The sequence below is a fragment of the Schistocerca gregaria genome, chromosome 2, assembly GCF_023897955.1.
Source record: "Schistocerca gregaria isolate iqSchGreg1 chromosome 2, iqSchGreg1.2, whole genome shotgun sequence".
NCBI lineage: Eukaryota > Metazoa > Arthropoda > Insecta > Orthoptera > Acrididae > Schistocerca > Schistocerca gregaria.
This window is the reverse complement of record NC_064921.1, coordinates 741,246,105-741,265,145: the sequence shown is the minus strand read 5'-3', so window position 1 is coordinate 741,265,145 and position 19,041 is coordinate 741,246,105. Positions and strand designations below refer to the sequence as shown.

General features: G+C 42.6%; 1 protein-coding gene across 2 annotated transcripts in view; it reads right to left on the bottom strand.

Annotated features, from left to right (window-relative positions):
* The window catches only part of LOC126334917 (targeting protein for Xklp2 homolog), a 126,011-nt gene that overhangs the window by 43,750 nt on the left and 63,220 nt on the right, over positions 1–19,041 (bottom strand). For both annotated transcript variants that reach the window (XM_049997634.1, XM_049997635.1), the window contains exon 7: positions 5,495–5,611. In XM_049997634.1, coding sequence (XP_049853591.1) covers positions 5,495–5,611 — 117 coding nt within the window. The remainder of the gene's footprint in view (positions 1–5,494; positions 5,612–19,041) is intronic.

Here is a 19,041-nt window from a genome sequence, read left to right as displayed (position 1 = left end):
AGTGGAGGGCTTTACTGCTCGAGTCTACAGAGCAACTGAAATACTTCGAAGACAAATGCACATATACCCTCATGTGCATAAAGCTGTCAGCACACTATCCATGCATTGAGCATGTAAGTTTCTGATGTCATAGTGTGGAAAGCACATTGCGGATTCTTCCCGAATGTGCAGAGCAATAACATGACAGATATTCTGAACATCATTGTGAATGTTGACCACTGGGATGGAAGAACGCCACCTATGTCACATGCATGCCACCTCTCTTCAGTAAAGAATTGTAAACCGCCATACTGGCTTTCAGTTGAAGCCCATATGTATATATGCTGTTTCTAAGCATCAGAAAACTCAGGATCTCTCAAAAACTTTTTGTTAACCGTACAATTTACTGTAATAAAATGACCAGAAACATCATACTGGTGGTTAAAAAATTACTGTAACTTGTATATTATGAAAGTATACCATTTTACGGCAATGGCACACTATGGATCTTAAGTAATGCAACGTCCTTAACCCTAGGATGCATATACAGGGACTCCGAGGCCCTTGTACGTCTTCGTTTTTAAAAAAATTCTGTAATTTTTTTTTAAAATTTCAAACTGCTTTCCAGTACTCTTTCACTAACACTGTGACATTCCTCCTATCAAGTCTGAACGGGATACCTTTTTAAGTTTTTTGTGCAATTCAATACATTTACCCATACACCATGAATGCATAACCAGGGCTTCAGAAGCCCTCACACATTTATAAATGTTCTTTAGCCTATATTGTCTTCAACATGTGTTTGGGAGCAGTTATTAATTCAATGATAACTGTAGTGGTATTTCCAGCAACAGGAGTGCCAACAGCAGCAGTACCTGTAGTAGTAATAGTATAACTAGAAAATAATACACACTATTTCACATATTGGCGATGTCTGTGTATTATTGATCTTGTTGCTATCAAATGTTTTATTATTGCATAGTATTGTTATCCTGTGCTGCTCTTTTCAGCCTCATTGTTACTGTAGTTTGTTTGTTGCTGCAAGGCCCATATGGTTACGAGTATGACTCGTTTAGTGTTGCACAAGCTGCTGACGAGACACACGCCCTTTGCTATGGCTTCGACACGCAAAGCAAGAGAGTCAGTACATGCAAATGTAGCTAATTTTTGAAAGTGTTGTGGCTCAGTGGTTTGAAGATGATGATTCTAGCGAGGAAGGAAATATTTTTGAAGATGCAAATAGTGAAGAATCAGCCAACGAACCTGCAGATGTGAATATTGAGGCAGATGACAGTCCTTCCGATAATATTACTTCATTAGAGTCTGAAAATGAAGAACCACCACAAAAAGGTATAGAAGATCACACATACATTAGTCGGAATGGAATGATTTGGAAATTAGATCCTCCTGCAACTTTTCGTACGCCTGTCCATAATATCGTAAAGAAGGCATCTGGTGCAGCCCGTGGTTTGAAAACCTGTAAACCTAACCATGCATGGGACTATTTCATCTCCAAGGAAATACAAGAGGAAATCATCAACTGCACAAATATTGAAGACAGAAGAGTGGCTGCTTTACATGGTAAAACATGGAAAAACGTTTCGCTTGCTGAAATGGGGGGTTTTCTCTGTCTTTTACTGCTTTCTGGTGTTGAATAGTTGGGATGTCCCTATTAGAGAATTATTCTTGGATGAAAAGGCAAATCCTACATATAAGGCCACCATGTCAGTAAATAGTTTCGAGGATATAAGGAGAAGGATTAGATTTGATGACAGACATACTCGTGAAGCTCGATCTGCAGATGACAAACTTGCAGCTGTTTGCTATGTATGGGAACTATTTCTTGACAAGTGTAGAAATAGAAGGATTCCCAGTGATTCGCTCACAGTTGACGAACAGCTAGTCCCATTTCGTGGAAGGTGCAGCTGCACCCAGTATATGCCCTCTAAACCAGCCAAGTACGGCATAAAAATATTTTGGTTATGTGATGCTACATCTGCATATGCTTTAGACAAAAAAATTTACACGGTAAGGAAGCCTCATCAACTTATTCAGAAAAATCTTTGATTGAATGTGGTGAAAGATTTTGCTAAAAGCATTGAAGGATCATCAAAAAATATTACTGTTGCCAACTTCTTTACTGGTGTGCAGCTGGCAGAAGAGGTGCTTCAGAAGCAAATTTCAGTGGTGGGAACAATCAAACAAAATAAACCAGAAATTCCTAATGAGATGAAACCATCTGCCTCAAGAGCGATTCATTCCTCTTTGTTTGCAATTAGAGGTGACATTACAATGGTGAGTTATGTTCCCAAAAAGAATAAGTCTGTAATTCCATTGGCACAATGCATCACGACAGAAACATTGATGAAACTCATGCAAAAAATAAACCACATATAATAAAGTTCTGTAACTTTACAAAGGGTGGAGTAGATCAAATGGACCAGAAAATTCGTTATTACACTTGCAAGAGACAAACAAGAAGATGGCCATTTGCATTATGGATGAATATGATTGACGTCGCAGCAATGAACAGTGAAATTTTATTTTCCGCCCAACATCTGACATACCATAGTGGGAGAAGTGATAAAAGGCATTTGTTCCTAAGAGATTTAGCAGAGGAAATGGTAAGACCGCTAATGGAATTTCGTATTCAGATCCCTAATCTTCCAAAGAAAATCGTTGATGCCATGCAAAGATGTGGTGTTCAAAAAGATGTCATTGTCGAATCAACTACCTATTTCAGGAAAAGAAGAGCATGTAATTATTGTCCATATAATTAACACAGGAAATTGCTATGACATGCGTTAAGTGTAAAACCAACGTTTGTAAGGAACATAGTGTCGTTCTTGTTTGTCACATGTTTAAAACTAAGAAAAATGCAATTTTATGTGAACAATGAATAATAATTTTTTGTCAAAATATTGCCTATATACATAATATTGTGAATAATGAGTATGTTTTAATTGAAGAAATTGGTTGTAATAAATGTTATAAAACGTAAACTGCAACTTATAAGCGAATTAATAAAATTATTTTATTTGTTGTATGTAAATGGATGTAACTAATAAAAATTCACTCTTAGAGTTTTTTTTTTTTAAATAATAAAATGTTAATTAGGCCCACTAGATCCTGTTATTGTGTCTTAGGAATCTTTCTATATGACAATAAATTTGACAGAAATAAATTTAACTCCAAAGAATGATTATATGAAAAGAGAAAAATTTTAAATTAGGGCAGGGCCTTGGAGGCCCTGCATATGCATTCATGTGTGTTTTCGGCACCATGCATCCTAGGGTTAATACAAAGGGTTATAATTAAACACCAGTTAACAACATATCTACAATTAAAGCTTTCAGTACACAGTAAGAACAAAAGTATGGTACCTCAACAGTCATGATCGATACAGCACAATGAACAGTGTTGCAGAATGGGAAATGAACGAGTAAAGTGTTGCCGGTTCACCCTCACTACATCCATACATTTTTATTACTAGCCTTCACATTGTCTAATAGGTTTTGATACTTTCCTATTACTTTATTAAATATGTATTCTATAGCATTCAATGTTCTGTAAATGTAGGTGCACTCCTAGGAGTGCCTTAATCTACAAGAGAACTTGCACAACTTGCAGTAAAATATTTTGATACTTTCTTGTTTTAAGTTTCTTGTATGACATGTAAAGGTTTTACTGCTAAATAGGAACAGCGACCAAGTAAGAATTTGTATTGCACAATCTGTAATGGGACTTCTACAAGCCGATGTCTGTACTGACTGGACTGGTACTTTTCTTTCTGCCTTTACAACATGCACATGCATATTGAAGTTTTTATTTAGTGTACTATAGACAGAACAACATAACTAGCATGTGGAGGAGGGGGGGGGGGGGGCAAATGTATGTTTTAACAGAGCAAATGTAGCAACTTTACACCCATACATTTCATAAACAGTGTGATGTGTGAGCTAGATACAGCTGACAACTACCACTATAGCGTGCTGTGATCGAGTGTACCACACTGAGGAACACATATATGCACAAGTCACGTTGTTTCTGAGTGTTCAGAGTGGCGTTTAACTGGGCACTCAACATTTACATTCAACAGCATGGTCTGTGTGCGGAGGGCTGGCTCAGCACTGTCAATGTAAGCTTTGCATCGACACAGGAGGTACGCATTTTGAAGGCTGTTTGTAATGTAGACAGCACGATGTGCTCTCATGTAGAGTTTATTGATATAATGTGGAATGCTTGCCCTTCTCAGACTGACTCACCCCAGTACTCGAGCTGCATGTTTCCGGACATGGGTTCCTCCTTGAAAACTGATCAGTATGCCTTCACACACAACATACTAAGCATTGTCAGTCTCCCCCGTCTTACTCCTCTTTCTATGTTCTTTCAAAACAGGACCGAATAAAATAAAAATGAAGGTACTATGACCTGAATTAAATAGGCAAGCTGCCTTCCTTTATTTTTGTGAGAGAATGGCAAGTGGTGAGTCATGAGAAAGAGGTAGTTCGTTCCATCAAGTGAGCTGTTCTGATATGGTCTCAGAAAGAACAGTTTTGCGCCATCTATTCTTAGCCATCATCTTGGGCAGCCCTGAGAGGAGCCCAGAGTGGCTGTGCCTTCTTTGCTGTTAAAACAAGGTGCATATACACAGCTGCGACCCTCTTTCAGAGCTTCAGCATTTAGCCGCATCAGTCTTATCTTAAAGGGTGGAATTCTTGTTGTCCACTGTCCTATGTTCTTATGGTTGTGCTTAGCTGTTAAGCATCACTTTAATATGTCTATGAAAAGTGGTTGCTGAATGAGAAATAGAAAACACAGTAACTTGGATTTCTCATCAGTACGTAGTGTATTCCAAACATAAATATCAGACATTCTGAATGCAACAGTAATGATGCCATATGACTGTAATGAAATTAATAGTAAAAAATCTCTCCTTTTCACCTTATGAAATTAAAAGTTACAAACCATGCTTGCAGAGGGAAAAACTATGGCTAACAATATTATGAAGAGCATAGGTTGCTACTTACTGTAAAAATGACGCATCAAGTTACAAGCAGCCACAACAAAAAGACTGCTTCCAGCCAGAGCCTTCTTCAGGAAAGCAAGCTTTTGGCCAGCAGGACTTCATTGAAAATAGAAAAAACACACACACACACACACACACACACACACACACACACACACACACACACAAAACTAGCGTCTTGGGCAACTGAAGCCACACTCACCATCTCCGCTATACGGTAAGTAGCAACTTCCCTTTTCATAATATTGTTACATTCCATCCTGGATTTTCCATTGTTTCATTAAATACTTTTTATATTCTCTGAATACAAATACTAAACCCTCCTGAGTTGAATAAACCAATGCTGAACTGAAACACAGCACACCTTATTGTCAACAACCAGGACACTAATCAGTGCATTATGGGACACTGGTCATGACCCCATGATGCTCTTAATGTCTACATATTTTATCAGAAATTAATCAAAGTAAATAATATTAATTTTACCTCCCACACAGGATGATCAGTATTATGTTCAGATCTTGCAGCCCGCTTTTCATCTGGAAATATGTTCCTGTTAGTACGCGCAGTTTGAGATTCGTTGATCGGTTTTGCAGCCCCCGTCTGATGGAAAAAACAATAAAAAAAATAGTAAATAGGAATGTGCAAAATATTTACAATAACTTTCCTATATATCTGTTATTTTACTGAGATTCACACACTATTTCACTTCTATCTCATATATCCACAATCCATTCTAATTTATTACCATAGAAACGATATGATCCGCCCAATACTATCTGTAATATGCCTAAGTATTTTGTTTTCTGTGATGGAGCAATATGTAAAATAAGGAAAAGGTAACCACTCTTCATAGGACTGAAGTCTGGAGCACAGAGACATAACAGGAAACAGCATTCACATAAAGCTAGTGGTAATGCTGTTTCCTTTTCAGTCTTTCTGCACTCCATGCATTGTCTTCTGTGATTGATTGATTACCCCTCCCTTATTTTACTCTCTCTCTCTCTCTCTCTCTCTCTCTCTCACACACACACACACACACACACACACACACACACACACACACCAACTCAGTTTACAAATGTGCTACACATTGTAATGTGTGCCAACTTAGATTTGTGAAGGTAAACCAACATTAAGTGTGCAATGCGACACAATAAACATTCATCGGGGTGCGAAAGCATAAAGTAAAGTATGCGACAGCATAAATTAATACATTACAAACACATGCGGTAAAAACACATCAAAATTTTTTTCCTGCCTTACTGCAGTATCTGAGAAAACAAAATATCAAAATGGACTAAAAATGAGTGTGCTCAAGCCAGCATATAAAAACGGCAGTTAGGAACATGTGTCTAGTTATAGAACAATTTCATTAATCGACAGAGGTGGCATCATGAATATGAAATGAAAAGATGATGGCAATGATGTTTGCAGCTGATTTAATGGTGTTGATAAACAGATAAAAAGAGATATACGAAAGGCTAAATGTATGGGAGGGAATGTTGCAACAGTATGGAAAGAAATTTAATTTAAGTAGTGTGAAGTTATGTGATAAAGAATGAGATGAAAACATCAACATATGTAAGTACTGGAAGGCTGTTATTATAGAAAGTGGAAAATTTCATGTAATAAGGAAACATAATAGGTGGCAATGGGAGGAATGATGATAAAAGAAAGGGGAAAGCAGGCCCATGGCTTCCTGCAGGTGAATAGCATTCCTACAATGCCGTACGAGGAACCTGTTTGGGCACCAAGGAAGACTGATGTCTGGAGGACCCAAGATAACCAACCAGTACGTTTCCATTGCGGACGACTGAGACATGTGGTGCGCTATTGTCGACAAAGGCGGCAGATATTTGATGAAGCCAGTGCCAGAAGACAGCAGACCGATCTCAGCCGACGCCAACTCCGGGACGACGAAGATGCACAAGAAGATGTGGATGCAGGACGAAGTAGGTCATCATCGCCGCAAGCTAGCCGCTTGAGAGGATGCTCCCCAACACGCTGATCAAAGTCTCCATTGCTGTTTAGAAGCTCCAGCCGATCACCAAGCCGCAGCAACCTGGAAAACTAAAGGGTGCGACCTTCCTTGGAGGTGAGGCTACTGAAGAGAAAAATCCTCCACCGTCGATCGAAAAATGATAGGAAACTATGTCGATATCCCCATGAATGGCCAACCAGCCCAAGCTCTTGTGGACTCTGGAGCATATTATTCAGTCATTTCAGAGAAGTGCCGTCGCCAATTGCAGGAAACCGTACTTGTCGACAACAAAACATCTCTGCTGAAGGTGGCTAATGGGAAATACATAAAACCTACACGGAGATGTGTCATTTATGTGGGTACAAGTAGCCATATACTGCCTTCATCGTCTTACAAGAGTGTAGTCATGACATTCTCGGATGGGACTTTTTGAAAGCTTCTCAAGCAGTTATAGATTGTCATCACTTGAAGATTATGCTAGACGAGATGAGATACTGCAGACAGGAAGATGCGCATCCGAGTGTGTGAAGACTATGTGTGCTGAATGAAGTGATCATTCCTACAGTCAGTGCTAGAAAGGTAACTGTCATGTCGTCTTGCATCAGCCCATGGAGCTTGTAGTGGAATGGAAGAGAAGCATACAACTGAAAAATAACTTGGTCATCCCAGCCTCTGTCATCTCGTTTAAGAAAGGATTCGTCAAATTGTGGACAGTTAACTTTCGCTGAGAACCGCAGATCCTTCCAACACGCATGTGTATAGCAAACGCTGAGCCGTTAATTGCCGAACAGCTGAGCATCATAGAAACCTCCCATGCTGAGTCTGTCGGCGAAATCAACACTACCACTATGAGATAAGATCTTCTAGCTCAACTATCACCAGATCTCACTAAGGAACCACAGAAGAGGCTACTTGCCATTCTTCTAGAGTTCTCTGAATGCTTCAATCCACAGATGAAGAGCAAATTAGACAATTGACGGTGAAGTGCCGGGTTACCACTGGAGACCATCAACCAATAAGCCAGAGAGCATACAGTGTGTCAGCAACAAAACGTCGAATAATTCGCGACGAGGTAGAGAAAATTATGAAGAATGACATCATTCAGCCTTCACAGAGCCCATGGTCGTCACCAGTGGTTTTCATCAGGAAGGACGATGGAAGTTGGCACTTTTGTGTTGACTACAGGAAGCTTAACAAGACAACTAAAAAGGACGTTTACCATCTTCCACGAACTGACGATATACTAGATTGTCTGAAGGGGGCTAAGTTTTTCTCAACCATGGACATGTAGATATCTCAAATTATGCTTGCCTTAAATTGGCCAGAGGATGTGAAAGGACTATTTAAGGTAGTTAATGGTTTACTCTGCAAGAAAAACTTCGATCCATTTGGAAACAGGTGGCTACCATTGATTCCTATACACATGTGCTTAGATGTTCTACAGAAATTCCATGACACACCGAGGCCGGACATTTAGGATTTATTAAGACATACAATAGGATCCGCAAGAGATTTTTCTGGTCAGGTTTATTTAGGAGTGCTCGTCACTAAGTGTCGTACTGTTGAGAGTGCCAGAGGAGAAAGGCAATTCCTCAGAAATCACCTGGAAGACTCATACCAATTCCACCAGCCGAAATGCCCCTCCAGCGTGTTGGGATTGACCTCCCCGGACGACTTCCAATGTCTGCTAGTGGCAACAGATGGATTATTGTTTGCACTGATTATCTGATGCACTATGCCATTACAAAAGCTGTGGAAACAACCGAAGTATTCAATGTAGTAAAATTCATCATAGAAGACATTGTATTAAAATACGGTGCCCCAAGGTCATTAATTACGGATCGAGGGAAAGGTTTTCACTCTAATCTTGTGACAGAGAAACCGTCGGTACAACATTAATCATCACGACTGCCTACCATCCGCAAACTAACGTGATTACTGAACACCTTATTAAGACCTTGGCCGACATGCTATCAATGTTCGTCAGTGTTGAACAGAGCAACTGGGATGGTGCATGGGCGTGAGGCGACGACGATAATGGACACTATTTCCGTTACATCCTGATGACATGGACAACGATTACATCGGCAAGGTGTTAACCAGAGCTCGACTCTGCACGCTGCAGGCTCAAGATACCAATCACCAAAGGTATGACGCGAGCCACCGCCCTGTTTTCTACCAGCCTGGTGACTTTGTCTGGATCTTCACTCCTGTTCAGAAGGTTGGTCTCTTTGAGAAGCTCCTCAGGCGCTACTTTGGGCCTTATATGGTTGTAAGACAGCTGTCTGATGTTACCTATGAAGTTGAAGATTTCGAGCCGGACACAAGACGAAGAACGATCAGAGATACGGTCCACATCGTTCAAATAAAGCCCTATAAGGATCCTGCAACCCACAGTAAATTTGAAGTTCCAGAGACAGGCAATAAGCAGAAAGGTGACGAAGAGTATAGCAACAAGGGAAGTTCTAAGAAGATCACCGCCAGGGCGAACATTAGTCATTGGGAGTCGCAGATTCAGGACCAATAACTCGTTCCCAGACTAGGACGACGTATCATCGAGACACTTTTCGTTTAAGGAGGGAGAAATGTCGCAGAAGAAGCCGAGTAGCACAGTCGCCGTAGTATAGTGGTTATGATACTGGATTGTTGCATGGAGGGCCGCGAGTTCAAATCTCACCTGAACTGAAACATTTTAATTTCTATATTCCGTTCAAATACATTCTAGAAGTATCCACAAATGGCAAGAATCACTATACTGGAATGTTCTGTAGCTGTATATATACCGTATGTGTTCCGGCCGCAGGCAGTTCGCTCTGCACTCTTGTATGTGCAAGTGCTGAATAAACCTTCGTTAAGTGAAGTAAGTGTTCGTCATTCATCTACTTACACCTTCCTCTACGTGACAATAATATGCCCCAGGATAGTATCCCCAGCGGACACTAAAAATTTGTCCTAAACCACCTGTATCAATGTCCAGTAGACTGCCAGCTAGAGAGAAATGTTGAGCAACATCCAGCATATATGGAAGCTATCACAGCATGGGGGAATGAGCAAGCACCCAAGTCTGCAACCGAAGCATAATGACATCATGGAAACAGAGAAACAACCATACTAGTGACAAAGCAGTGTTGTAATGAAAGCTAGGTACAATGCAATGGCAAATACTCAGGTGCTGAACCAGCAGGAAAGAGTCTCTGAAACATGAAGCTCCAAAAGTCTGAAGTCACCACAAGAGCAGACAGTGATGGAAAACCAGGACACATGATATCATAGCCATCCTCACCACAGCAGATTGCACTGAAAATGCCAACACAAATATCCCATCCTCCTTAACAAATGGATGATTGCAGAGTCCTGATTGCCAACTACCCTATGTATAGTCTCAGCCCCTTGTGTCAGTTGTTATCCAGAGAGTGGGGCACTATGAACATCAACCACTGGAACACCTAGCTGTCATCCATCATCTACAGAACCACGAGTCTGGCTGGAAGGACACTGCTGCTGCCAGCTACACTGCTAACTTTCGAGCCAACACGTATGGGCCATGGTGGCCGCCATCACCTTAAAGGTCTACTGCAGGTTTGACCTGGACGCTCTCCATCAACTGCCTCTGAGAGAAAGGGCCAATGCTGCTGCTGCTCATTCCGTTCCTGTGGCAGACACCAACACTGCCAGCTTCTAAACAGGGGCCACCTGCCAACCCTTGGGAACCAGCGAGTACTTCTAGAGGATCAGGGGGGCACAATGCACAAGGGCATATCTTCAAGGTTAATGAGAGCACTTCGGAGATCAGTACGTAGAGCTGGAGGCCATTGGCGTCCATGGGTCGACGGACACCCCATGACATTAATAGTTGCCACCAAACAATTCGCTGTGCACGCAAAACATCAAGTGTAGTGCATGCCGGCCTTCAGCTGCTGCAGAGGTTGCTGCTTTGCCAACCTGACAACAGTGCAGCACGTTGGAAAACGATTCTGAATTACTGCCTAATAAACGTCAAACAATGGAAAATCCTGGATGGGATGTAACAATATTATGAAAACGAAAGTTGCTACTCACCATATAACGGACATGCCGAGTTGCAGGTAGGCACAACAAAAAAACCGTCACTTGTCAGAGACTGCAGTCGTGTGTGTGTGTGTGTGTGTGTGTGTGTGTGTGTGTGTGTGTGTGTGTGTGTGTGTGTGTGTGTGTGTGTGGTGTATTTTCGACGAAGGCCTTGTTGGCGGAAAGCTACAGTCTTTTCGGTGTACCTATCTGCGATTCAGCATCTCCACTATACGATGAGTAGCAATTTTCCTTTTCATAATATTGCCTAACAAATGTGTTAATGTCAACGATATTTTCTTGGCACTCTTGAGCATAGCTAAGTCCTCACCACTACATCCTGTCCGGCTCTCTCCCTGACGACTATAGGAATCTGGGACCGGATTCTTATATCTGGTGTCTTTAAGTGGTTGCCGGTGGGAAAGATGTCTATGACTGTTGCCATATCATACATCTAGGACAACAGACCATCTACACAGCTCCAACGTGAGGTTCACAGCTACGAGTTGAAGTTCATAACAATACAGTGTTGTGAGTGACGTATTGGTTTGTTTTCTTGTTCTGTATTTTCTTATGGCCATGTTGAGGTGAAGGGACCTTCACAGCATATTAAAAATGCCATTATCAGACTATTTATCTGGGCATGACTTGTCACATGCTCAAGCTGTGTCAGCTACCTGCAATACTTTTAGAAGGGGTGGTTACGAAGCATACCAGTGCAAAGAATCTTTTTGGGCTATGATACGGCATAAGGATTAAATGTAGTTTAATTCCTTTTTTCCTACTGTGTATGCAATTTCCTTTTTTTCTGCTACAACGGCAGATGAAATTTACACAAATGCCGGACACATGAGCATCAACTCTGAATGAATGAAATGGTGGAAGCTTTTAAGAGGTAGATAGCGACATTGTTACAAACTACAATGCTACAGAGGCAAGTAAATGAAACAGTGTGAAGGAGAATAGAGCAATGGGAAGTCATTGTGAGGCAAGGACACCTTTATTCTGGAGAAACTAAAACCATGTTGAGCGTACTCTCCCATTCCATCGAATGCGCAGTAGTTAACTTCATCGTACTATTTTTGGGGAAAGCAACTGACGATGTATTATTTTTATTAGTACTGTAAAGGTTGCCACTAAATTGTAAAATGGTCAGAAGAAATGTCCTTGAACATGGATAAATTACGGTTAGTGGGTGACGCAAAAACATACTGTGTACTGTAAGACCCTCAGTAAGGCACATATATTTCCTGAACTGGTTAATGGTCTAACATAGCGCTATATGAAGCAGAACAACATGAGGTTCTTTAGGAAAAAACCCAATGGACTATCACACAAGAACAGTGAATCAGTGGAATCCTTCTGTGACATGATTAGGGAAATTGAACTCACAAATTTATGAACTAATGCAGAATGCGGAGGCAGATAAAGTGATTCTGTGTGAAGCAGAGAATAGGGCTCTTGATACGTCAAGATGAGTCAGAGTGGAGAACCCAAGTGACTTACCTGCTGCCATTAGGATTGATATGCAATTGGAGGAGACTGACGCTGCTGCACAAAGACAGAGGGATCATGGTTTTTATTCTTCTGAAGTGAAGTGTTTTAGATGTGGACACACAGACCACATCAGGAAACAATGTCGTCAGCCTGAATGTTATGAATGTGGATAGGTAGCCTGTGAAACATATGATTGTCGGAAGAAAGCACAGGATAAGCAACATCCTAATACTCTGTCATTAAATGGGAAAACGGGCTGGGGAGAGCGGGGAGGGGGAGGAGGTGGAGGCTCATCCGTCTGACAGCAAACCCAGCAGAACACAAGACAGCAGAAACGTATGCAGAGAGAGGGTGTTGCTTGCTAGGGAAAGTAAATGGTCAGGAACAAATTTCTGGCGAACATGGGCTCACATGTCATTAGTCAGTCTGAATCTCTTTGGTAGAAAGACTGGAATCACCATGGTAAAAGTTATGCATAGTAGCTGATAATGACATTCAGTCATGAAGGACAATGCTGTTCAGCTTTAACGTGGCAGGTGTTTCCGAGAGCATGAAGTATTACTGCATGTAGATGAGGGGTATTGTGCAATCCTGGGAGTCTCATTTCTTGCTAAACATCACACAAAAATTGACCTTTTGCAGTGTACAATTGAATGTGGTGGGACATAAGATTCCGCTGGGGGCAAGAGCTGCAAGTGTTGCACTGTAACAATGATCACTAGTCATCTACATCTACGTGATTACTCTGTTATTCACAATAAAGTGCCTAGCAGAGGGTTCAATGAACCACCTTCAAGCTGTCTCTCTACCGTTCCAATCTCTAATGGCACGCGGGAAAAACAAGCTCTTACATTATTTTTTTTTTATTTATTTATTTATTTATTTTTTTTTTTTTTGGTGCAAGCCCTGGTTTCTCTTATTTTATCTTGATCATTCCTCCCTATGTAGGTGGGTGCCTCCAGAAGGTTTTAGCAACTGGAGGAGAAAACTGGTGATTGAAATTTCGCCATAAGATCCTGTTGCAATGAAAAACACCTTTGTTTTAATGATTGCCACTCGAAATCACATATCATGTCTGTGGCACTATCTCCCCTATTTCGCAATAATACACAATGAGCTGTTCTTCTTTAAAGTTTTTCGATGTGATCTGTCAGTCCCACCTGATGCAGATACCACACTGTAATGCAATACTTCAGGATAGGGCAGATAAGTGTGGTGTAAGTTGGCTCTCTAGTAGATTTGTTTCATCTCGTAAGTTCCAATGAATCACAGTCTTTGGTTTGCTCCAGCCACAACATTATTTATGTGATCATTCCAATTTAAGTTATTTGTAATTATAATCCAGGCTCGTCCAAACTATGTCCCTGGCCTTGTTGACCACCCGCCGACCCTCGCCATGCCGCTGTACGCGTGCTTCGTACGGACGACAGACAGCTGCGCCAGCAGCAGTTAAAAGTGACAAAACCGTTAGTCAACAGACGCAAGGCTACAGTGGATCGAGATGAATGGTCAACAGCAGCAGACAACAGAAAAAAAGGAAAAGGAGCGGCATGTCCGCAATATTTAAACTCGAGAGGGAAATTAACTTCCTGTGTACTGCTGTCGAAAATCATGCCCAACGTTTAGTATGTCATTGGAACTGCATGTATTTAAAAACATACTCGATTGAACGGCACTTTAAGAAGAACTGAAAGAAAATTTCAAGCAGCATTACAATGAACTAAGCGTTTCCTATCGTATGACTCTCTATTATTTATAAAGATGATAAATAAAACTATATTTTATAATATATGATATGTCACCTAGCAATGTGACAGTTATCTAATATCAGATCTTGCTACAGCTGTTTTCCTTTCTGTGAAAGAATTTATTACCTCGTCAAACTTCGTCAAACGTTTTGCTACATGTAAAGTCGAAATGTTGATGTCTAATACTGAAAAAGCTGTTCATGCAAATAGGACCCACGACTGGTGTAGTTTCCTGATCTGATTACATCAATTTGTCACTCTCTGCTAGATAAAACAAAATAGCCTTTCTAATACTGCAACAATTGTAATACACACCAAATAAACGAGACTGTTTTGGCACAAACGATCTTTTTCGTAACGACAGAATATAATTCACAAAGTATCAATATCAAATGCCTATTAGGGCTCCTACAAGCAGAAAGCCGTACGTTAGAAAATAGTTTCATGCTTCATTCATACGCTCCAGTTTTACAAGTATGAGATCGAAAAGTAGTAGTACGAAATTTTTATACAAATTTGGAATCGTCATATTGTTCCATAATTTGTGCGATGTCCCCATTTCTTCGCCTTCCTCGTTCAAACAGTCTTGATATTACCAATTCTGTAACTATTCCTCCCAATGTCAAAGCTTATAGTTAACTCCACTAACTCAGCCAGAATAATCGGTTTAGTTATCTGTGATTATTCTCCAGTTAGGCGTTGCTACATGTTCGTACAGTGCATTTTACGCGCTTCTTCCAGAATAGAATTTAAAGCGGCTGCTAGCCGGGGTCTGTACGACTGGCCCTTACTAGTATAGCGATCGGGCCAAAAATTTTCTGTCAAAATTTCATTTTCTTGGATACACCGAAAATGCAATACATAATCCTCCTTACTTGTTATTCGTTTATTTCCACTCCTGTAGTCTGAATCTATGGATTTAGCTAGTAATAATAACAACACTCATCATTCGCAAACCCAATCAACCACAAAATCAGACAGCGGTTGGCATTCATCCGTTTGGCGTTACTCCGCTCAGCTCGTATAGCCCCTTTTGTCTGTAGGAAAGTTTGTTTCTACATGCGACAAGGATTCCCCCTAACAGAGACATCATGTACACTATGCATGCATTCACAAATCAACTTAGAATGTGTTCAAAAATCGACAGGGATGCGTTTCAAAGTCATATGAATGATCTATTAAAAACAAAGATTCCAAGACTTACCAAGTGGGAAAGCGCCGGTAGATAGGCACAATAAAAAAAAACGCACAAAGACACACACAAAATTTTGAGCTTTCGCAACCGGCAGTTGCTTCGTCGGGAAAGAGGGAAGGAGAAGGAAAGATGAAAGGATGTGGGTTTTAAGGGAGAGGGTAAGGAGTTATTCCAATCCCGGGAGCGGAAAGACTTACATAAGGAGGGAAAAAGGACACACACACACACACACACACACACACACACACACACACACACACACACACACCACACAAGCAGACATATTACACAACTCTCGTTCATGTTTTATTGCTGCAGTATTTTTTTATTGTGCCTATCTACCGGTGCTTTCCCCCTTGGTAAGTCTTGGAATCTTTGTTATTAATAATATATTTTTCCCATGTGGAAGTTTCTTTTATTTTATTTACATCATATGAATAATCTATAGACTAACGTGTGCTGGATGCTAGTCGCTTTGTGAAAAAAGTTTTTTTTTCCCTCAATAGTATGAATGAGTGTTTTGTAAGCCACCTCCTTTGTTGATGGACTAGATTTTCTAAGGACTCTCCCAATGAATCTCACCCTGGTACCCGCCTTACCAACAATTAATTTTATATGATCATTCCACTTCAAATCGTTCCACACGCATACTCCCAGATATTTTACAGAAGTAATTGCTACCAGTGTTTGTTTCGCTATCAGATAATCATACAATAAAGGATCCTTCTTTCTATGTATTCGCAATACATTACATTTGTCTATGTTAAGGGTCAGTTGCCACTCCCCGCACCAAGTGCCTATCCGCTGCAGATCTTCCTGCATTTCGCTACAATTTTCTAATGCTGCAACTTCTCTATATACTACAGCATCATCCGCGAAAAGCCGCATGGAACTTCCGACACTATCTAGTAGGTCATTTATATACACTCCTGGAAATTGAAATAAGAACACTGTGAATTCATTGTCCCAGGAAGGGGAAACTTTATTGACACATTACTGGGGTCAGATACATCACATGATCACACTGACAGAACTACAGGCACATAGACACAGGCAACAGAGCATGGACAATGTCGGCACTAGTACAGTGTATATCCACCTCTCGCAGCAATGCAGGCTGCTATTCTCCCATGGGGACGATCATAGAGATGCTGGATGTAGTCCTGTGGAACGGCTAGCCATGCCATTTCCACCTGGCGCCTCAGTTGGACCAGCGTTCGTGCTGGACATGCAGACCGCGTGAAACGACGCTTCATCCAGTCCCAAACATGCTCAATGGGGGACAGATCCGGAGATCTTGCTGGCCAGGGTAGCTGACTTACAGCTTCTAGAGCACGTTGGGTGGCACGGGATACATGCGGACGTGCATTGTCCTGTTGGAACAGCAAGTTCTCTTGCCGGTCTAGGAATGGTAGAACGATGGGTTCGATGACGGTTTGGATGTACCATGCACTATTCAGTGTCCCCTTGATGATCACCAGAGGTGTATGGCCAGTGTAGGAGATCGCTCCCCACACCATGATACCGGGTGTTGGCCCTGCGTGCCTCGGTCGTATGCAGTCCTGATTGTGGCGCTCACCTGCACGGCGCCAAACACGCATACGACCATCTTTGGCACCAAGGCAGAAGCGACTCTCATTGCTGAAGACGACACGTCTCCATTCGTCCCTCCATTCACGCCTGTCGCGACACCACTGGTGGCGGGCTGCACGATGTTGGGGCGTGAGCGGAAGACGGCCTAACGGTGTGCGGGACCGTAGCCCAGCTTAATGGAGACGGTTGCGAATGGTCCTCGCCGATACCCCAGGAGCAACAGTGTCCCTAATTTGCTGGGAAGTGGCGGTGTGGTCCCCTACGGCACTGCGTAGGATCCTATGGTCTTGGCGTGCATCCGTGCGTCGCTGCGGTCCGGTCCCAGGTCGACGGGCACGTGCTCCTTCCGCTGACCACTGGCGACAACATCGATGTACTGTGAAGACCTCACGCCCCACGTGTTGAGCAATTTGACGGTACGTCCACCCGGTCTTCCACATGCCCACTATACGCCCTCGCTCAAAGTCCGTCAACTGAACATACGGTTCACATCCACCCTGTCGCGGCATGCTACCAGTGTTAAAGACTGCGATGGAGCTCCGTATGCCACGGCAAACTGGCTGACAGGGACGGCGGCGGTGCACAAATGCAGCGCAGCTAGCGCCATTCGACGGCCAACACCGCGGTTCCTGGTGTGTCCGCTGTGCCGTGCGTGTGATCATTGCTTGTACAGCCCTCTCGCAGTGCCCGGAGCAAGTATGGTGGGTCTGACACACTGGTGTCAGTGTGTTCTTTTTTCCATTTGCAGGAGTGTATATTGTGAAAAGCAATGGTCCCATAACACTCCCCTGTGGTATGCCAGAGGTTACTTTAACGTCTATAGACGTCTCTCCATTGAGAACAACATGCTGTGTTCTGTTTGCTAAAAGCTCTTCAATCCAGCCACACAGCTGGTCTGATATTCTGTAGGCTCTTACTTTGTTTATCAGGCGACAGTGCAAAACTGTATCGAACGCCTTCCGGAAGTAAAGGAAAATACACTCCTGGAAATTGAAATAAGAACACCGTTAACTCATTGTCCCAGGAAGGGGAAACTTTACTGACACATTCCTGGGGTCAGATACACCACATGATCACACTGACAGAACCACAGGCACATAGACACAGGCAACAGAGCATGCACAATGTCGGTACTAGTACAGTGTATATCCACCTTTCGCAGCAATGCAGGCTGCTATTCTCCCATGGGGACGATCATAGAGATGCTGGATGTAGTCCTGTGGAACGGCTTGCCATGCCATTTCCACCTGGCGCCTCAGTTGGACCAGCGTTCGTGCTGGACATGCAGACCGCGTGAAACGACGCTTCATCCAGTCCCAAACATGCTCAATGGGGGACAGATCCGGAGATCTTGCTGGCCAGGGTGTTGAGCAATTTGGCGGTACGTCCACCCGGTCTCCCACATGCCCACTATATATAAGGTGTATATCCACCTTTCGCAGCAATGCAGGCTGCTATTCTCCCATGGGGACGATCATAGAGATGCTGGATGTAGTCCTGTGGAACGGCTTGCCATGCCATTTCCACCTGGCGCCTCAGTTGGACCAGCGTTCGTGCTGGACATGCAGACCGCGTGAAACGACGCTTCATCCAGTCCCAAACATGCTCAATGGGGGACAGATCCGGAGATCTTGCTGGCCAGGGTGTTGGGCAATTTGGCGGTACGTCCACCCGGTCTCCCACATGCCCACTATACGCCCTCGCTCAAAGTCCGTCAACTGAACATACGGTTCACATCCACCCTGTCGTGGGATGCTACCAGTGTTAATGACTGCGATGGAGCTCCGTATGCCTCGGCAAACTGGCTGACACTGACGGCGGCGGTGCACAAATGCTGCGCATCTAGCGCCATTCGACGGCCAACACCGCGGTTCCTGGTGTGTCCGCTGTGCCGTGCGTGTGATCATTGCTTGTACAGCCCTCTCGCAGTGTCCGGAGCAAGTATGGCGGGTCTGACACACCAGTGTCA